General features: G+C 48.0%; 2 protein-coding genes across 2 annotated transcripts in view; one reads left to right on the top strand and one right to left on the bottom strand.

The window, feature by feature from the left end:
* Window positions 1–13,396, top strand: part of ddr1 (discoidin domain receptor tyrosine kinase 1) — a 27,562-nt gene extending 14,166 nt beyond the window's left edge. The window contains exons 9-20 of the mRNA XM_086113044.1: window positions 1,198–1,447; window positions 2,818–2,955; window positions 4,051–4,113; window positions 5,260–5,426; window positions 6,375–6,576; window positions 7,044–7,151; window positions 8,371–8,672; window positions 9,271–9,398; window positions 9,713–9,910; window positions 10,237–10,495; window positions 10,851–11,000; window positions 11,083–13,396. Coding sequence (XP_085969170.1) covers window positions 1,198–1,447; window positions 2,818–2,955; window positions 4,051–4,113; window positions 5,260–5,426; window positions 6,375–6,576; window positions 7,044–7,151; window positions 8,371–8,672; window positions 9,271–9,398; window positions 9,713–9,910; window positions 10,237–10,495; window positions 10,851–11,000; window positions 11,083–11,223 — 2,106 coding nt within the window. The 3' untranslated portion in view covers window positions 11,224–13,396. The remainder of the gene's footprint in view (window positions 1–1,197; window positions 1,448–2,817; window positions 2,956–4,050; window positions 4,114–5,259; window positions 5,427–6,374; window positions 6,577–7,043; window positions 7,152–8,370; window positions 8,673–9,270; window positions 9,399–9,712; window positions 9,911–10,236; window positions 10,496–10,850; window positions 11,001–11,082) is intronic.
* On the bottom strand, window positions 13,392–21,041 carry flot1b (flotillin 1b). The gene is made up of 13 exons (XM_086113046.1): window positions 20,916–21,041; window positions 20,431–20,487; window positions 19,739–19,814; window positions 19,116–19,206; window positions 18,544–18,687; window positions 18,339–18,458; window positions 17,003–17,098; window positions 16,781–16,933; window positions 16,503–16,684; window positions 16,379–16,424; window positions 16,144–16,281; window positions 15,380–15,544; window positions 13,392–15,277 (listed from the first exon to the last, which is right to left on the bottom strand). Exons 2-13 carry the CDS (start codon window positions 20,471–20,473, stop codon window positions 15,248–15,250), a joined length of 1,284 nt encoding a protein of 427 aa, XP_085969172.1. The 5' UTR covers window positions 20,474–20,487; window positions 20,916–21,041; the 3' UTR covers window positions 13,392–15,247.

The following is a 21,041-nucleotide window of genomic DNA, read 5'->3' as shown; positions in this document are numbered from 1 at the left end:
TATTAAGTCGCACCGAAAAGCATTCAATTTTCTCGTAGTATTTTAAATCTTTAGTAAAACGCTTTGTTATAGCTGCAGCGGTTGTGAAAGCTCGATGTTAAAAAAAAAAAAAAAAAAAAAGCTGCAATGTCTTGCATTCTTTTTAGCGGAGCTCCATCTAGTGGACGCACAATGCAACCACATCCACTATTGTAGCTTCTATGCTATGCGTCTTATAATGCGGTGCGCCTGTTTTATGAAAACCGTTTTAAAATAGTCCATTCATTGAAGGTGCGCCTTATACTCCGAAGCGCCTTACCGCGAAGAAAATACTCAAACCACGATGAGAACCGTTTGTCTCATCCTGTTGAAACAAGATGGCGTCTGCTGACAAGTTTGGTGTTTTTACGATTGTCCCGTCATGTTAATCATTCACGGCATGTCCACCGTGTTTTAGTAATAAATGTTTTGAATGGACAGCCGCCTTTCTCCCTCGAAAGCTCCCCTGGTGTTTTACTCGCTCTTTTTTTTTTTTTTTCCCGTCTCAGGCTGTTTCCTGGATTTTCACCAGGGGGTTTCCCAACTCTAACCTCAACTGACATGACGCCGTGGATTTGTCAAGAGTGGGAACGCGAGCCCCATTCCAGCAAAGTTACTTAACATGCACCCGATAACTTGTCACGCAGCCGAGTGTGACCTCACCAGTGTGTTAACCTTCACTTCCTTGAACACACAATGTTTTTGGTTCCCCTCGGGGGGGCTTTGGGGCGAAAGGCTTGGTGGAGCTCTAGTGGTGTCCGTTTGGGATTTTATTGAAAGCAACCGGTGCGACCTTGGCTCCAACCCGCACACGTGCAGAAAAAAAAAAAAATGGCTGGCAGGCGGCTCAACATGTGACGCAGCTGTCGGCCTCACATGTGGCTCCACTTACAGGTGACGGGCTCGGAATCGAGCGCCAGGTTAGCAACGCGTCACCTCCGGCGCCTGCGTTTTGTCACCCCCCCCCCCCCCCCCCCCCCCCAGGGCCGCATTTTGGCGCCTAATTCCGGTCGCCGCCTTCAGCGTTTGCGGAACCTTGAGCGTAACGCGGTGAATTTTCCCATCGCGACAAATATGCAAATGCTAACATGAGTCCAAAATGTCCACCCTGTCGTTATTTTGGGACCATTTTCAGCTTCCGCTTTGACTTTTGTTGAAAATATATTCTGGTCTCCGCAGGTGCACAGCAACAACCGTCACACGCAGGGCGTGCGGGTGTTCAACAAGGTGGAGTGCGCTTTCAAGGGCGGCCTGCTGCAGCCGTGGTCGTCGCCGGCGTTGGCCTTGGCCGTCCCCCTGGACGACCTCAAGGACCCGTCGTCCCGCACGCTCTCCCTGCCCCTGGACGGACGCCTGGCTCACATCCTGCGCTGCAGCTTCTTCTTCACCGATACGTGGCTGCTCCTCAGCGAGATCTCCTTCCTGTCGGGTAACGACGACGAAATTTGCAGTCTGCAGCAGCAAAATTGGGGGGGGGGGGGATAAAGTGTTTCATTGCATAAAATGTTTCAGAAAAGAACTGTACACGGTTCATTATAAGAGCAATATCAAATAAAGCATGAGCAATATATTTGTCGAATAAATCTAATAAATATTAAATTAACAAGCAAGCGCGTAGAAAACACAGCGTAATTGAAGTTTAATTTAATTTGAATAAACTTACAATTTAAGACTGTGCCAAATTTCATTTCCACTTTTGCGGTGATCAAATTTCCTTTTCGACCTCGGGGCGGTTATCGTCTTTGCGGCGTCTCAATTCAAGTTCCTCGCCCGAGGGAGAGCGACATCCCCAACGGTTCGGTCCTTTTGTCCCTCGCCGCGTTATTTCCATTGTGATGCGTTATCACGCTCGGCCGGGCATTTGTATATGCGCCGCGTTGCAGCGTGGGAAGAAAAGAGGAGTGAAGCTTGTTTATAACAAAGTAATGTCACGGATCGCCAAGTCAACTGGCAACTTTTTTTTTTTTTTTTTTTCCCCCCGGCTCGATCGACTTCAACAGAACCTTGGTGGGGAGGCGTTTACTCTGTCAGGCCGCGCTCGAATGGAAGCGAACGGGATCTTCTGCAAATTGGGAGGAGTCACGCTGCTTGCCACTTGAAACTGTCTTCCCTCCCAAAAAAAAAAAAAAGGCATCGGTCGTCGCAAAGTACCTCGTAATCACACCTCACCCCGCAAAGCGGAAAGAAAACTCCAAACAGCTGCTAATAAATAATGCATTGTTTGGCTCACAGGCAGTAAACAAAACCTATGACTGACAACTTCAGCAACCCGCCGCGCTTGACTTGACAAACGTACAACTGCACTTTCTAATGAGATCCAATGGGACGACTTTACCATCGACTCTGCATTACAAAGATGATCATGCCTTTCTTTTTTGAAGACTGTGTGTGTGTGTGTGTGTGTGTGTATACAGTATATATTATATATATGTTTGCCCTTTGACACCTACTGGACAGTCGTATGTCTGAATGTTTTGTTTGCCAACGTGACTTCATGCCAGTCGTGATCTGGAAAAGCAATTTCGGGCTTGCAATTGCTATTTGAAATCATTTCAGTGCAAAGCTGTCTGTCCCTTTTTTCGATTTCAAAGTTTAATTTCCTGTTCATGTTTTATTTTTTTTTCATCGTCATAAGCGTAATGTAAAAACTCGTAATAAATGAAAAAGGAAAAAAAGACATTTTTCAAAATGCCTCCATCGCCCCACGCCTTTAATGAAGTCAAGCATGATAGAGAATGGATGGCTGGATGCTGTCATGTTTTTCTGAAGACTCTCTCTGGCCCCCTCCCCTCCCTCCAGACACTTTTGAAAATGACATGACACACACGAACGGTCGCAAGACTCCCACCACCAGCTCCTCACCATCCGTCAAGCGCACCTCCGCCTCTCCCGCCCCGAGCGACGACGGCGCCTCCAGCGCCGGCGCCGCCACCTCTGGTGAGTTCAGCTCGTCAAGCTCCGCCTCCCGGTGACACCCCCCCCCCCCCACTGCACCTCCTCCTGCTCCTCTGCCAGCTCATCATTACCCATCATGCTTTACTCCTCCTCATCTACCAGTCTTTCTTCATCTTTGTCTCAAACTCACTTTGAGTGCACACCTGCCGGCCAGCCCCTTTTCAGCTCTAAATCGGATCGCACGTTGCGTTCCCCAAAACGGCCTTTGACGGGTATCTTATTTTTAATTTTTTTTTAACGCCCTGTACGAGTAACAGGACTGAGATTTTTTTTTTTTTTGTTTGTTTTTAGCATGGAATTAAGAAAACATGAACTGTAGCTACGTTGCGTTGATGCTAACATGTTGACACTCGGCACATCGCGGTGCTTCAACAGAAAATGGATGTTCGAAATAATCCAACGGCATCCAAAAAATTCAAACATTGTTGAAATATCATCGGCGATGCAGACAAATCAATCGCTGTACTTCCTACGGTGTCGATTTGAACTGAACCGAGTTGCGATAAGGAGCCACGCGAGTACGCTGGGAAAAAAAAAAAAAAACAATTCTAAAGGATTTTGTAAGGTTTTATCACTGTAAAATCAAATTTCGGGAAGCGAGGACACTCAACAAATGCTGCTTTTTGTCGATGTTTAAGGTCGCGAAAATCAATTTTTGTTTGAATTAAATAATCAATCAGATCAATGTGGAGGACACTTTGCTTCGAAAATAAAAAAGTTTTTCTGTTGATTGGCATATATCCATTTGAGTTCCTGGGGATGCAAGTGGCACGGACGGATTCGGTCAAAAGCTTGCGCGGAAAATCAAACAACCCAAAAATTTTGCACGACCCGCCTTGAGGTGCACTTGTACACTCCGTCGACATTTGAGCGCAAGAGTACAAAGATGAAGTCCTCCCCCCATTATTAGCTATAAATTATATATACTGTACGGTAGAGAGAGAGAGAGAGAGACGATTTGCGTCCTCGCCGCCCCCCCCCCCCCCCCCCCCCCCATCTGCCGTCTTCTTCCATCGCCACCTCCGCCCATTCACACCCTCCTCCGTTGTCCGTCTCCTCCTCGTCCTCCCTCTCCAGCGCCTCCTCCCACCGCCGGCTCCAGCTTTGCCACGGACACCGCCGCTAATTGGACGCCGTCAGGTGAGACAAAGGGAGGATGAAGCCGGGGGGGGGGGGGGGGCCTTGCCAGCGAATCCCCGTATCGCCCCCCCCCGCCCCTTCTGTTCACTCCGCCGGAGCCTCTAAAGTTGGAGCACACAAGGCGCGTTCCTTTGGCCGCAGAGTTTGATTCAGTCAGTCAGAAAAATCGAAAGGTTGGAAGGCCCGAGAGCAACGGGACGAATCATAAACCCAAACATTTTTTTTTCAGTTTTTCACACTTTCTGGAAGGTGTCAATGACATCACGGGATGCCGGTTTTCGTCCCCTGCTCACGGTCGGCCGCACTTCCTGCTTGTTGCTTTCACTTTTGTGTTCAGCACCTCAAATTTGCATTCCGGTCAGGCGGTGGAGCGATTCCACTCCTTTGCCACCTTCCGCAGCCCTTTGCCAGTCGGCTTCGGGTCGCACCGTGAAGCGCCGTCAAATGAGTTCCCAAGCAACAGATAATATTTCCCGCAACGCTTGAGAATTCATGAATAAATGTCACGATTTAAAGACCAACAGCCGAGCGGACAATCGTCCCAGCATCTCCTGATCATTTCCCTCATTGTCGGGACTTTTTTTTTTTTTTGATGCTTTCATTCCGACTTTAGAGGTTTTGGTGTGTCCAGGAAAAAAAACGGTAACGGGCAACATGTTCATGGACAATAACAAAATGGCTTCCTCTGGTGTTTTGTGCGCATGACCTGGCCGGATTGAAGTCTGGAAAAGTCTAAAAACTAAGATGGAAGTAGACTCTGTGGCATGATTTGCTCACATATTCGGGGGTGGGGGGGGGGGGGGGGTAGTAATCTGAGGATTTACTACAGAGATTGTGCTGACAGGCCGATGTGTGTGTGTGTGGGGGGGGGGGGGGTTGTCATTCTTGGCGCTGGTGTTTGTTCTTGCACGCCTGCATGCCTCATACGACCTTCAAAGGGGATTGTATGACCTTCGAGTTTGATACATTGTGTGTAGAAAAGGAGCGTCGGAATTTTCACATTCTTTTCTCCGAGCGGAGGCCTGCGTGGTATGAATCGGTCACCCCCGGTCACGTCTGAGCTGACCGCGTGCCGTCGGAAACGTTACACTGCGCGCATCCCGACCGGAGGCCCGCTCACCCGCTTGCTGGCGCCCTCCGTCGCAGGTTCGGAGTTTGCCGCCGTGTCTCCGAGGGCGGGGCTTCCGGTGGCCAAGGACGACGGCAGCAACACGGCCATCCTGATCGGCTGCCTGGTGGGCATCATCCTGCTGCTGCTGGCCGTCATCGCCGTCATTCTGTGGCGGCAGTACTGGAAGAAGTTGCTGGGGAAGGTGAGCTTCCGAGCGCCCGCGCCGGCGTGGCTTTGCCACGTCGCCGAGGCCGAGGCGCGTTTGGCAACGGCGCGAGTCGGGCCGACGCTTGGGGAATTGGCTTTTTTTGCGCCGACTCGTGAGCCGACGAGGTGGAATGGAGAGTGCGTTTTCCATACCCGCACAACATTGTCTCGTTACGCGCACCACTTTGATTTCAGGAGTTGTGTTAGTAAGGTTAGAATACGTTGGCATTTTTCATTGCGGTTAGTTTTGAATTTAGTTTTTTTTTTTTAATTCTTTTTCTAGGGCAAGTTTGTTCTATCAGTTTTTGTTTTTTAACCCTGGAGAACCCAAGAACCCTTTTCTTCTTTGGAAAATGAAGAATTTTACATGAAATGACCGCTGTATGTTCACTGAACACCAAAATATGTTTTTTCAAATATTTAGTGCTTCAATCCTAATTTAGGATGAGGGCCAAATTTGACCCCGTGGGCTCTCCAGGGTTTTAATGCTTCGTTTTGTTTTTTTTTTATTAGTTTTAGATTTTTTATTTTTGTCAATTGCAAGATTGACTAATGCAACTAGTTACGACTCGCTGAATTACAAAAAAAAAAAGGCAAAATTGAATAAAAGTAACAATAATGGAAATTGCAAAACTATTAGAACCAAAGACGAGAACGGTGTTAGCCAACCTTTATTGAGCCAAGGCACATAATTCACATTGGCACATTCGCAAGAATGCAAGTGTCAAATTGGCCGCCCGTTGTCATTGCCTTTTTCGATTCGTCACAAACTTCGCTCTTTATCTACCAAGATGCCACCAGATGGCACCCAAGCACTATTTTTACATGACATGAGTTTTTTTTTCCAGCAAATAAGGGAGAGCGTCGGCGGGTGAGCTTTACCTCGTAGCTCTCGCGCGGTCATTCAAATGACGACGAGAGAATTCATCCCCGTTTTCCGCAGGCTCAGGGCGGCCTGTCGAGCGAGGAGCTGCGCGTGCACCTGTCGGTTCCCTCCGACAACGTGGTCATCAACAACACGCACAGCTACTCCAGCCGCTACCAGCGCATACACACCTTCCCCGATGACCCCGAGCGGGAGGCTGAAAGCGAGTACCAGGAGCCCAGCGCCTTGCTGCACCCGCGGGACCGCCGCGACAGCACAGGTGGGTTCGACGCACGCGCACAAGAGGGGCGGGAAACCGCTTTTGTTCCGAGGAGAGAGAAAAAAAAAAGGAGGAAGGCAGAGTGAGGAAAGAAGGGAAAAGCAGGGGTGGGGGTGGGGGGGTGGGGGTTACGCTTGCAGTTGTTGTGCACCACAGGAGGTTGGCATGCCGTCCGTCTCCGCCAGATCCCCTCCGCTTTGGAATAACTCGACTCCAAAAGATGCTTTCAGCCCATCGGCCTTGTTTTTGCGCTCACCCGCCTTGGCCGTCGCCCGTGCTTGCCGTGTGCTCCACCTTGCATCCCATCCTCTTGTTTGATCAGTCGCCACATGCTAACAGGACCTTATTTTGTTTTGTTCTGTCTACTTTATGCGGTGGCCCACCTCGTCTTGTGTCGATGGTGTGTGTGTGTTGGTGTGTGTGTGTGTATCTGTGTGTGTGTATTGTGTCCGTTTGTGCTCTCCCAGCCTTGCTGTTAAACAACCCGGCCTATCACCTGCTCCTGTCAGATCACAGGAAAGGCTCGAGGCCCAGCACCTGTCAGGCTCAGGAAAAGAGTCTCAATGTGCCCCATGGTAAGACACCTCGGACTGGGCCGACCACAGCCCAAAAAGTGACCCCCCCCCCCCCTCCCTCTGCACCCCCCGTGCCCCAAAACCCTATCGGGTCTCCTCTTACTTTGGTCGCCGTCGCCCGTCAGGGTCGGGTGGAGTAATATAGTGTAGTCAGTAGTCGCTCTTCTTCTAGTCATGCATGAGACTGACTTCACTGCCTTTTTAACTCTTGCCTTGTGTGGTGGGTCATTCATTCATTCATTTGCGAATAAGACAAGGTCTGACGTTCCGAGCCGGATGCCTTTGGTAACTTTCTTCTCAGGAACCTTTCAATATCCCGTTAATCCATGCTAGCGCTCATCCGGCAGCATTTTTATTGCCGGCAGCAGGTTTTTGTGCCTTTTTATTACTTTGTAGTTTCAGCAGAGCTGGGGAAAAAAAAAAATCCTTATCAAGAAAAATAACGCGATCATATTGTACTTTATGGAACCGTATCGTAATGGCATTATTAAATAGAATAAAACCATTTTTTTTTTTGCTTTGATTCAATGGACATTGGTGCTGCTCTCTCTTTTGTGGGCGTCTTGGCCACCTCGGGGCCGTATAATACCAACATGGATATATGGAGCAGGGTTATGAGACTTTGGGTTTTTTCCATTCTATTTATGTGTGATTTTTTTTTTTTTTAATGTTTAAAATATATAAATATGTGCTGCGCCACATCCCTTGAGGGATTACTATGATATATATTTTTTTAAAATGTTACCTCAATATATTATTTTATTTTATCTATTTTTTTGCATCATTTCTTCCTCACATGAACATGGATGATCAATTAGCGGTCACATTTATTCCATTTTGCATTTTCACTCCAAGTGAAGTTACACACTACCATCTAGCGGCACGAGCTGTCACCGTGGGGTAAAAGGACACGCCAACTGAGGCCTGCTGTGTTTGTTTACCGGGGTCGCTGGTGACCCGGGGCCCGTCCGTCCCAGCAAGAGGTGGGGCACACCCAGACAAAACATTTTGCCGAGTGTCACTCTCTTTCCAAATCCTGAAGTGTTTTTCATCTTGGTGATTGGTTTGGCATTCCGGACTTCTCCTGTCGCCACGCATGTTTGTTCTCTTTTCTCAAAACATGCGTCACCATCTCGCGCGCCTCCTCGGCGGAGCAGCCGACGTGTCCTATCCGCTCGGTTCCTTCGCATTTCACCCTCAACGTCCGCCTCTTCCCCAGCGTGCGGCCTGGAGCCGGCCCCGGAGAAGGGATTCCCCCCGGCGCAGGATGAGCCTCCGCCCTACCCGGGCTCGCCGCCGTACCCGGCCCTGTCGCCGCCCGTGTCTCCCCCGCTGCCTCCCAGCGTGCCGCACTACGCCGAGGCCGACATTGTGAGCCTGCAGGGCGTCAGCGGCAACAACATGTACGCCGTGCCCGCCCTGGCCCCGTCCAGCCCGGGCGCCGACGCCGGCCCCTTGCCCGAGCTGCAGCGCCAGTGTCTTGTCTTCAAGGAGAAGCTCGGGGAAGGACAGTTTGGAGAGGTAAGCCTCTGCCAACGTGAACGTAGCATAAGGCTTCGGGCCCGGACAAGTTTAAAAAAAAAAATTGTGGGGGTGGGGGGGGGGCAGATGCCAATTCCCATATTTGGCTGAATAAAAGTCTGATTCATATTTATATCTATTTCGTATTAATTAAATTACCTTTTTTTTTTTAATCTCATAATGCTTTAAAAAAATGAGGATGTGTACCGGGTATAATATTTCTATATTTATTATTAATAAAAGGACCTAGTTTTTTTAAAATCTCATAATGCTTAAAAAAAAAAAAAGGATGTGTACCCGGGTATATACATTGACAATTACAACTATTGTTCAGCCAATGCAAGAAATTGCTGGGAAAAAAAATGCTTGTAATATTTGCTGAAGTACAAGTTAGTCACTGTGGAGAAGATTACTCAAGTAAAAGTCTTCAAGTATCTGACCTTTGCCTTGCTGAGTAGCTTCTGCCCTCACTTTGAACTTTGCTGCGAATGTGCCAGCGGAGCGCCGACAAGCGATGAGAGAGCGGGCGGATTTTTCGGAGGAGTCTGTCGGTGTCGCAACAGGTGGCTCAACAGTGTCTCCGTTGTTCTCGCGAAAGGTGCACCTGTGCGAGATTGAAAACCCTCAGGACCTTCCCAACCTGGAGTTCCCCTTCAATGTGAGGAAAGGTCGCCCTCTGCTGGTGGCTGTCAAGATACTGCGGCCTGATGCTTCCAAAAATGCCAGGTTGGCGTCCTTCAGTTTAGGCAGATTTGAAATTATTATTTTTTGAATTGTTTACATTGTATTGAATCGTGTTCTTACTGCATTTCATTTTCCACTGTGAATCATGTTTCTTTTTAGGTCGGTCAACCTTTATTTTTGTACCCTCCAAAGGATGTTTCCATGAAATGTCGACAATCCGCGCTTTAATGACATCATTCAAAAGAAAGATTCGAAAAAGAGTTCCCTTTTCTTTTGAAAGCTGAGATGAGCATCCTCCTCCTGTCTGTAATCGTATACCTGAATGTTTTTTTTTTTTGGTTTGTATTGCTCGTTAGGAACGACTTCCTGAAGGAGGTGAAGATCCTCTCCCGCCTGAAGGACCCCAACATCATCCGTCTGCTGGGCGTGTGCGTGAGCAGCGACCCCCTCTGCATGGTCACCGAGTACATGGAATGCGGCGACCTCAACCAGTACCTGTCCCACCGAGTTCTGCTGGACAAGAGCGGGCCTTCGCACACCACGCCCACAATCAGGTGACACAAACATTCAAGTTAGGGTGACCGATTTTGGGGGGGGAAAAAAATAACATTCATTGGAACCCCCCCCACCCCCCCCCCCTTCCCCGTTAAGATTGAGATTATTAGTTCAACGCCATCTTTCAATGCATTTTATTCTACATCAAGATAATGCCATGATATTTTAGGTTTACACTCACTCTATTCAAAACACTTTGACTCGCTGTCTTTTAAGCATTCACGTCGACAACGTCCCCAAATTCCACCAAACAAGAGCGGCATAAAAACACAGAAGTCCTCAATGAGATGACGAGAATAATGCAAGCAAACTTTTTTTCCGGCAGCTACCCGGCCCTCATCTCCATGGCCAGCCAGATCGCCTCGGGAATGAAGTTTCTCTCCTCGCTCAACTTCGTGCACCGCGACCTGGCCACGCGCAACTGCCTGGTGGGCGGTGGTGGCGGCGAGGACCCTGGCGGAGAGCGCCACATCAAGATCGCCGACTTCGGCATGAGCAGGAATCTGTACGCCGGGGACTACTACAGGATCCAAGGCCGAGCCGTGCTGCCCATCCGCTGGATGGCCTGGGAGTGCATCCTCATGGTGAGATGACCACAATTGGGAGCGCCCTCTGGTGGCCTTAGCCCGCTAGCTTAATGCTAGCATAAATTAGCATCTCTGTTGCATTGCTTGAACCTTTTCAGCAATAAACTGAATGGTGCACGTTCCTTATCCTTGTGTATAGAAGGACAAATCTTAGTGCCCTGATGATGAGCTGAGAGTAGTATCGTGACAAAAACATGGATCAAGGAGGCCTAATTTTGGTCCACAAGTGCTAATTAGTTGATATTAGCTGATTAGTTGACACACAAAAACTAGTTGACGAACCTTGCACACAGCATTCGGTGCGCGGCGGGTCATAAACAGACTTTAAAAAAAATGTTTTTTTTTTGGACAGGGTAAATTCACCACGGCCAGCGACGTGTGGGCTTTCGGCGTGACCCTGTGGGAGATGCTGAGCGTATGCCAGGAGCAGCCGTACTCCAACCTGACGGACGAGCAAGTCATCGACAACGCCGGAGAGTTCTTCCGAGACCAGGGCAGACAGGTAGCGCTGGCTATTTTGGACAATTCTGTAGCCTCCACGCAAGCCCCTCCCCTAACTTGCACCCCTCCCCCTCCCTCGGCAGGTGTACCTGGGCAAGCCCGCCGTGTGCCCTCAGGGTCTCTACGAGCTCATGTTGAGCTGCTGGAACCGAGACTGCAAGCTGCGACCGTCCTTCGGCCACATCCACGCCTTCCTCGCCGAGGACGCTATGAACATGGTGTAAGGCCGCGCAGCGCTTCAACGGCCCGCCTCGGTCGTTCCGGATTTTTTCTTTCCCCCCTACTACAATCTTTTGTACTTTTTGGGTGGACGGGGCTGCTGGAGACGCTGCTGGTTCAGTTTTTTCCCCACACCCCCTAAAGCCACAGTAACTGAAGCTTGATCGGTGTAGCTATGAGGCCGAGTAACTGAAGCTTGTGTAGTGTAGTGGTGGCGGGTGCAATCTGCATTAGGAGCCTTTTCTTCTTTTTTTTACAAGGACAGGAAATGACATAAGAGGAAGTTGATGCAGCTTCACCAGCATCTGAAGATTTGACGGCTTCAGCGCCTCTGAACTGTCTGTGTAGTGGTTCGCATAGTTGACTTTAATCATCTCGCCTTCCCACTTTGCAACCCCATACAAGAAAAGCTGTGTAGGAAGAAGGTGCGTGGATGTAGTGGTTCACAGAGATGCAAAGCTGACCATGGTTGGGTCTTAGAAACATACTGTATCCCGTATGATAGGAAATAGTAATAAATCACCCACAAAGACGGTTCATTTATTACTCGCTCCAAAGACGTGCTGTTATTTTGAGTAGACATCTCCATGAAATGAGATTGGAAAGCCCTGCCTCACTTCCCCAAAATACTTCTACCTGCTCTCTCATCTGTAGATGGGAGACGATAAAAGGATGAGCTCCGGCACACAGAACCATCTTTCCTTCCTTCGCGTAGCTGCTTTGGATTCAGTTCTTGGTCTACCGCTCAGTGCTGTACTCGCACGTCCTGCAACAGTGAAGTGGACATGCGGGATAGAAAACAAATGGCTGTTGTAGTGGTTTACTGATTTTCCACTCGCTCATCCCCAAATCAGTCGGGACAGGCTCGAGCTCCTTCAAACAATCCTGAACAGCAGAAGCCAAATAGTAAATAACCATTACAGTGATTCACATAGCTGCCTTTCATTATGTCGGCCAAGCCTCAATTCTTGGTTGATGGCAGTGGAGTCCAGAGGGGCAGCCCGCCTGGTGTCCTTCGTGAACTGGGAATGGGAACCGGCTCCCCCTGCAACATTTGTCAGTGGAGCGATTCATATATTGGCCAATGGCATACGATCCAGGCTCAAAGGGGAAGACTCCTCATTCTCCTACCGCACTCAACAGGACCCGTGGTGTACAGTGGACAGTGTAGTGGTTCACATAGCTGCCTTGGGTTCAATTCCAGGGCGCGCCCTGCCTTGAATGGCCTCCAACTCGCCACGAAACGTATTTATTATTATTATTTTTTTTAAACCTGGTGAACCTTACCCCAAACTTTCTCCATTTGTGTCTGCAATCATGCAGACACAAAGTACTTCTTCTTTCACTCCTATGAGTCCTTTTTTTAAAGCATAAAAAATATGACCTTGTTCAAATATCACTTAAAAACTGCGACTATGGTGACTTTTCGCTTCAATCTTGTAACATTAAGCTAATTGGGCTTTGCAAAAGCAATACTAGTCTGTTTGAAATACACAAAGTGTACCGGTAATTCACTTTGTTTGTTTGGTTTGACAGTATACTTCAACCGGGATGGGCGTTAAAACCGTTTGCTTGAAGGAAGGATGGTTCCGTTTTTGTCAAACTGTCGCTTATTGTGAAGTAACTTAAGTTGGCGCTTGCAACTGAAAGCAAATGTCCGAATGACGGCTCGTATCTCAAGGCACCACTGTACTGCCTTCAGCTACTGTATGACAGTTCCGCAGACGAGTAGGACAACTTCAGTTTTACTCGTCAGGCAAAAAATGGACACCGGTTGACTTCTAGCGCTTCACTAGTAGCATGCAGTTGTCAACGAGATATCGAATAAATGCTTTCTTGTGTGTGTGTGTGTGTGGGGGGGGGGGGTATGGTTGTTTACCAATTGCAAACGGCCGCGGTGCCGTTGGAGTCTCTTTTGATACACTGTAGTTCAACTAAACCTGTATTTTTATAGTACGTGCTTTGTTTAGTTTGTACATATTTTCAATACAAATCTTGTATTTTTCCTGTACTAATACAGAAAACTCTCTCCTTTTGGAGCCTTCTGTATTTCTGTAGAAACGCTTGCTACCTTGATGCCGTTGTCATCCATTTGTGCCGTTTATTTTTGTAGATGTTTCAATAAAGTTAATCACTTTTCAAAAAATAAAAATAAACCCAAAGGCTGCAGAAATTAAATTGAAACTTTATTTGTCACTTTAATACAGATAAATGCTCAACACTTAAGATTAACATAAAGGCTACACGTGCTTTGTTCTTCTTGAACAAAAAAATTAGACCATTGGTCAAGAAGATGTTTAATAAGGGTTCCGCTGAAAATAAAAGAGGCATCCGTAGTGGCAGCATTATGGCTTGTATCGGTTGGAAACTTTCCATGGGAATTAACGAGAATCAAGCAAACAGTTTTGAGTGATGCCGACTTGCCAAGTTTCAGCATCTTAACTTCCCATGGAAATTTACCATAAATTTTCCACCCCTATTCCGAGATACGGTGATTTTCATTCTATTTTTTTTTTCATCCCTAACGCGTAACAGGCTGAGCGCACGAGCGCCGAGGTTTGACCGGGAGTAGTTGAACCATGTTGAAGCAGGCAGGCACTTAACGGTGACAACACGCGTCCAGCTTTGGGTGATTAGTAAAGTGTTCAAAAGCTTAAAAACAAACAAATGGTACTACAAAAACGTCAAAGTCAGCCCTACAGCGTCCTTCTAAACGTGGACGATTAGTCAAAAAAGTAGCGCGGCCGAGTTAGTATCACTGACGTACATGAACATTCCAAAACACTTTCTTTCGCTTTCAGTAGGTGACACTCGGCGTCTCGCTCCCAACAACCGCTTTTCTTTCAAATGGAACCTCCAAATTAAATCCTTCAGTCGCCATGTTAAAGAGAAGCCGGGCAACATTGAGAAGAAAGTGGGGGGTGGGGTGGGGGGTCCTTGTCATGTGAATAAATGAGCAATTTCTCAGGGACTTTTTACAAGACCCTCAAAATGTTTTAAAACATTAAAATTTTCTAAGAATACATGTTAATTTATACATACAAAAAGGTAAAAGACTAACAAGGAATAAATGAGTCCATTTTGAAATGGAGGGGGGCATTAGAACTAGAAGAATAAATTACTGGTAGTCATTTTCCACTTTTCTAAGAGTTGAGATTTTCAAAGAATAAAAGGTGTGACGTTTAAGAAGGGAAGAAAAATCATACTTTGCTGAGCATTAACTTAAGTTTGTGTGAGGAAGAAAAATCGACATGTACAGGATTATTTTTATCATGTGACTAAGTCCCCACACAACCAACTGAAAATTCCCACTCAAATCCAAGATTGTCCGAGACTCTGAAACGACTTTACTTCCGCAATATGGATAGTCATTTCTTTCGATGAAATGTTGATTTGACTTTTGTCCTTGGCCGAACTGGCGATATTGCCGTAATATAAAATAACGACAACAGCTTTCTCTTCTGTGTGTTTGTGTATTCTGAAACGATTCGCATCACGTGCTGCTCAGTTAGAAAATTCCCCAACTTTTCTGACTTTTACATGCTGAAGTTATTTTCTTAACGTTACCTTATATTTTGCAAAATTCTCGTTTTTTTTTTTCCTTTTAACCGCGTCGCCATTTGTCGTACTCTCGCAAGGATGACATTTTACACCGTGAAATGACAAGGACGATTCTTTTCAGTGAGGCCCAGCCACTCTTTGGGACGCATTTGGAGCTCAGCCGGGCGTAACGACGCGGCGCATTGCGAAACGCTAACTTGATTTCACAGACTAACAGAGCGGACATGAAGCGAGGCTGCCTCATCCAATAGACAAACATATGATTGACTCTTTTAAACGCATCGAAAAGGCTTTCTGGCGCCACCGCGGCAGCTTAGCGGATCTTCGCCGGTGGCCATAAAAGCACCTGTCAAGAGATATGAAGAGGAGACGACGGACACACGCGGTTGGATGAGGCCCACATGCACGAAGGGAGATGACGTCGCAGGACTGGTCAACAAGGCACCGGGGAGGAGGCGTGATGTCATCTTAATGCACGCGGAGGGACTGGCCCGTAACCTGTCCACGGGACGAATGGCGTCACGCATCAAATCCGAGGGCGGGATGGTAACGGGGGCGTGTCTGACGTGAGCCAGCAGGGGATCGACTCGCGAAGCGTACCTGGGAGATGTCCACTCCGGTGAGCTTCTCCACAGCCGAGGGCACGCGGGTCATGATCTCCAGGACCTCGCCGGCCAGCTTGGCGGCGCCGACGTCCGCGCCGCCGCTGGACACCATGGTGATCTTCTGGGCCGCCGACAGCGGCTTGCTGATCTCCTCGGCCATCTGCGGCACCGCGCGGAGAAAGAGAGGAAGTCAGGACACGTGTGGCGGGTCTGCTTTTCAAGGCAGAGTTTGCAGTGAAGAGGGGGAAAAAGTGATTTGCTCACCTTCCTAAAATGAATGCCCATGTCCATTTTCTTATCTACCCCCCCCCCCCCCCCGACAGCAGTTTTATTTTTCAACTCTGGTTGGCCACAAAAGTTAAAAAGTAGGAATCTGAAAGCTCTCTGCTTGACGTCCAGGCTTATCAAGGTGTGGCGACCACCGGCGCCAACGTGAACGTTCCCATCGGGTCGTCCATCGGGTAAGCCGATCACCTCGTCACCACCATCAAACGGGTAACGTTTCCCTTTTGCCTCTGCTCATCATGAACGTGGCGCGCTGCCCGGGAACGCGCATCGGTGACCATTCCAATGTTGCCGGCTGCTTCAAGACTAAATGAACGAAACTCCGGCACTGCACGTTTGGTACCTCATTCTGCTATAACGGAGCGAGATCCGGCCCGCAGATCCGCCCCGGCCGGCTCAAGGACGTACGGGGACCGGCGCCTTTCGTTCGCCCGTGACACGCGCATTAAGTGTTGCCGCAAAAGAGGAACCCACCAGAGGGAGCTTCTCCAGCAGCATGTCCACCATGGCTCCTTCTCCGTACTGCTTGAAGGCTTCGGCCTTCTTGGACATCTGCTCAGCCTCGGCGCGGCCTTTGGCCTCCAGGGCGATGGCCTCCGCCTCGCCCTTCATCTACACACGCGCAGAAGAGAAAGCGGATCGTCGTCAGGCTAGGCCAAAGTTGCATTTCTCTCCGTGAGTGGTAATTCCCCACCCAAAAAAAACTCACTCTGATGGACTCGGCCTCGGCCTCAGCCTCCATGATGAGCTGCAGGCTGTCGGCAGAAGAAAAACAAGCGTAACTTTGATGACTCAAAGCAAATCCTAGTTTGGGAGTCGTCGGGTGCTTTTACCGCTGGGCCTCGGCCAGCCTTTCCAGACGATACTTCTCGGCCTCGGCCGGCTTCTTGACCTTGGCCTCCAGCTCCCTCTCCTTGCGGATGATCTCCTGCTCCTGCAGCATGATCTGCTGACTGCGCTCCACCACCTGCACTTGCATCTTCTCCTCCTCGATGCGCTGCTTGGTCTTGGCCACCTGCCAGGACGAGAGGGCGGCGGCGGCGGCGGCGACCGCTCGGAGATGAGCTCGGAGATGACCGCGCCGTCGGGAAACGAGCCGGGAGTTACGTACCTGAAGCTGATAGGCCATTTCCGACTCGGCCTTCTTAGTGTTGACCTCCATGTCATAGGCGGACTTTTTCAGCTCGTAGTCCCGCTGGGATTTGGCCATGTCGATCTCGTTCTTGTATTGAGCAGACACTTTCTCCTGCATGGCCTGGGCCTCCTACGCGGACGAGAAGAAGACGTCGAGCGTAGGAAGGTTTGCTCGCTCGGAAGACGACGACTCTCTCACTTTGATGACGGCGTCCCGCTTGTACTGAGCCTCTCCGATCCGGGCATCCTTCTGCACCTGGGCTGTCCTGGCCTTGCCCAATGAGTGGAGGTAGTCCTAAACCAAACACGACAGACGGCCCGATGTGATTATTCCACCTTGAGATGTATTGACTGAACAATATAATCATTTTTTTTGGTATGCAACTGCGCTGTAGCCATTATTGTCAGCTAGTCATAATATTTTGGCTGCCTTAAGTCGACATTACAGGGTACCCTAAAATCATCCATCAGTCTGACGGCGCATGGTTGCCATGGTAGCACTCGGCACTAATGTACAGAGCGGTTGAGAGAGTCAATACGGGCCACTTAAGTGCATTAGTGGCCACGGCTACTAAAAGCTTCATGAAAAGATGAGAAAGATGCACGTAGAGTCCACAGGGACTAAATATCCTTGCATCCGGATTGTTAAAAAGTCGTACGTCTGCAGTCCGTGATAACTACGTCACCAGCTGCTTGCTGCGCGACTGTATTGGTACCGAGGCGCCAGGCACTTTCCTGTGATGAAATATCGTCCATTTTGTGTCGTAGGAGTATCATCTCATGTTTGAATGTGAACCGACAGCCAAGTTGGCGTTGTGTGGCGTGAAACTTTTTTCGGTGTAGCTGCAGCTGCATTCGGCATTGTTGTTTTACAGAGAGCAGCAACCCATGGGTTGATAATATCGATAATATCCCATTTAAAAACGTGGAGACTGGCGGTCATTGGTCCAAAGTGGCTCATGGATGTACAAATTCGTTTTTCTGGCTAAATTTAGCTTTAGCAGCTTTTAATCAGGTGTGGTTTGTAGTCTGGAAATTACAGTACATACAGTAACCGGGCTGCTGGTAGTGTGGACACATTGGCCACCAGGGTGCAGTCTAGTATAAACATGAAACAAATTGCACAAATAAGTGACTTAGGAAGCTGCAGTAGTATTCATGATTTTTGAAGAGGATTAGGCATATATACCCGAATGTTCAATTTTCTTTGGTCTATCCACATGTGATGCGGCACCGTTTGTGTTCAAACATCCGTTGCTTATAACAATGACAACGTTGATGCTAGCGCCACAAAAAACGAATGCGTTGGTGGCGTTTTGTATCGAGTGTTGTTCCGATTCAATACACGTGGAATTCTTTGCATTGATGTAAAAACGTCCACCGAGTGTTAGAATCGCGTATGCTGGAGGAGGGGGAATCATCGAAATCATTCAGGCAGTGGCCCTTGCGGACTCGAGTTTGACATCTGTGATTTTTTTTTTTAATGCGGCGGTGCCTCAGTTGACTGCCGTGCTGTGTTTCTCTGAAGCGCCTGCCTGATCATCATGGACATCTTTGAGGGTGTAGCTGACCACTCCAATCCCCATGTTGACCAGGTCCGAGGAGGCCACCTTGAAGACCTGCTCCGAAAACTTCTTGCGGTCCTGGTAGATCTCCTGCGGCAGGTGAGGAACGCATTTTAGTCACTCGTCCTAGCGGGTGGTCGGCCGAGGTGCCAACGATCCGAAATCACGGCATCACCTCCACGGTGAGGTGAGCGATGATGGCCCTCTGGTGGCCCTCCAGCGTCTCCAGGGCGATCTGGGCGATCTCGGGCTCCGACTTGCCCATGAACATCTGGCAGGCGGTGGCTAGCATCTCCTTGTTTTGGCCCTGGATCTTCACCTGCGAGGTAAAAAGGTATGACCGCACAGGGAAAGACACATCAAATCGCTTTCAGGATGATGCAGTGCAGTTCTACAGCCTCACAACTCTAAATGCACCGTCGAACTGTTACGTCATTGTCATTATCTCGAGATGTCATTGGACCACGAGTTGCTAACTTGTCAGCGTGTGTTTGAAACGGCATCGGCATGAGAGTTCAGATAAGCGCTGACATTGAAAACACACGCCTCTTCTTGGCTGTGATTGGTCAGACAGAAAGTGGGGTTTCCCAGTGTAGAATGTTTTTTTTTGGAGAACATTTTAATTTGTCAGTCTGTAGCAGTTGAAACCGAGCAACCCCAAATCAAGGTATGTTTAAAAACCCTTTCACTGTACATGATCTCATTTAAAATGTAACATTTCCCGTTGTCCAGCCTCTCAAACGTTACCTGAGCGATGCCCGTGACAGAGACGGGGACACCGCGGCGGGTGTACACTTTGTCGCTCTTCACATTTAGCGTCAGCGTGTTCAGCGTGATCCTAAAACGGAAAAAGGGGCAAATCAAGAACCGGATCTTACAGACTACCGTGGAACTTGAAGTCGAGCTCTAAAACGCTACAATGTTCAAGCTCAAAAGGTAAGCAGAGCCTCAATGGGTTTTGTTGGATGAACAGATGAAAAACAATTATTTAAGTTAATCAACATTTTAGGATGCAAAACATTTGACTCTGGAACATTTTTTCCCAGTTTCCATTATTTTAATAGGCCGATAGCTAAAAAATATTTTCAAACAAATTGACCGTGAGGGGTTGCACCGTAAGTATATGCCAACAAAAAACACAAATGTAATAACAAGTTTGAGTTATTATACAAGAGGATCTGAGAGACAGAGCCAGGGACAAGTAAATCAATTATCAACCACTCCCCCAGGCCCGTAATGACCAGCAAGACCAAGAACGGCATTTTACACTCGTCTCGTACCAACAATGAGCTGGATGTTTTCAAGACCATCATTTCGAGGGCAGCCCAACCTCAAAAAAAAAAAGAAAAAAAGAAAACCAGTGTGATCACCTCTGGATTTGCTGAATACATGGGAAGACAAACACTCGTCCTCCGGCGATCATCAGAGGAGGAGAGCGGCCAAAGCCTGCACGCAAAGCGGAGGACGCACAACACAAACAATGACTTTCACAAATGTGGAACTGGCTGCATTCAAATTGCAACCTTTCACACACACATACACAAAAAAAATACCTCTGTTAATCCATAATGTCTTTACACGGGATTCCCCCTGCTAAATTTAGGTTTATGCTGGAATAAACGTCCACGTGCATGATAGTAAACAATCTAATATCCGATACAAATGTCAATCATGTATTATCTCAATGCCACAACGGGGATTCTGTTAATTGGGTCATCTGTTTTTAATTCTGATCCAATTATTATTGTTGTTTTCATCTAGTTTTTGGATAATTTGGTAATCTATTCTGTGCCCTTGATCGTTACACAACGTCAACGGCACACGTGTTCGCTCAAATCAGTCACATGACACAGTGACGTAAATGGTGGTATATAAAGCCGTTTTTCCTTTCACGCAACTAAAATGACAGCCCACTGCGAAACTGAACAAAACAATTATCAAATTCTGGATTCACATCCCGTTTGCAAAGACGGAATAAAAACAAGAGAATCTGGTAGAAGTTAGAAAAAAACATTTTATATACAAGATTAAAAAATGTAAATATAGTAATCACACAGTTTACCTGAGACCACCATGGCTTCATTGGGTCCACACGTGTAAAACATTTTGGCTGCTTTGACTTAAAAACACAAACGGAAAACCTTGTCAGAAATAAAAACACAACGATTTCTTTTCTAGGGTGTTTGTAAACAATTTCACTAAATATTGGTGGGGATTAACGGGTTTTATATGGGGAACGTTCCCAATAAATTTGATTACAACAATCCGCAGCACCGACACGACCCCGCCCCCACGACCGAGGAATTAACCAAGAAAACGACACGAAGCTCGATACATTCTGTAAATATTTAAATTCAAGACATTTGTCAACAAGTTTTACACAAATAAAGACGGCCAAATGACAGTGTTTGGTGGTGAAATTCCGCATGATATGCTCCACCCCTTTATCCCCCGCCTCCACATTCCGAGGAGTTTAACGGGTAACGCTGCAACGACGTTGAAAAGAAAAACGTATGAATAAATCGTTGGGGTGGAGGTTTGACTTACCGTTATTCGTCGGGGGAGCGATTAAAACGAGCTTTCTTCGCGTTGGGGCGGCTCAAGTGTGAGAGGCGCTGTTTACCGTCAATCGGAACGACAAAAATGTCTGCTCGACCGGAAGTGCAACATGAC

The sequence above is a fragment of the Hippocampus guttulatus genome, chromosome 6, assembly GCF_054856545.1.
Source record: "Hippocampus guttulatus isolate MCC_2025c chromosome 6, RoL_Hgut_1.0, whole genome shotgun sequence".
Taxonomy (NCBI): Eukaryota; Metazoa; Chordata; class Actinopteri; order Syngnathiformes; family Syngnathidae; genus Hippocampus; species Hippocampus guttulatus.
Note: the sequence above shows the minus strand (reverse complement) of the source record. Positions and strands in the feature narration are given on the sequence as shown.

Bases quoted from the DNA above. Each gene is read 5' to 3' on its own strand.
- flot1b (XM_086113046.1), bottom strand. From the start codon at position 20,473: ATGTTTTACACGTGTGGACCCAATGAAGCCATGGTGGTCTCAG. The intron at 18,459-18,543 runs GTGATGCCGTGA...CACCTGCCGCAG, and splicing joins TCGCTCACCTCACCGTGGAG to GAGATCTACCAGGACCGCAA. The intron at 16,282-16,378 runs GTGAGTTTTTTT...GCGCGTGTGTAG, and splicing joins CCGAGGCCGAGTCCATCAGA to ATGAAGGGCGAGGCGGAGGC.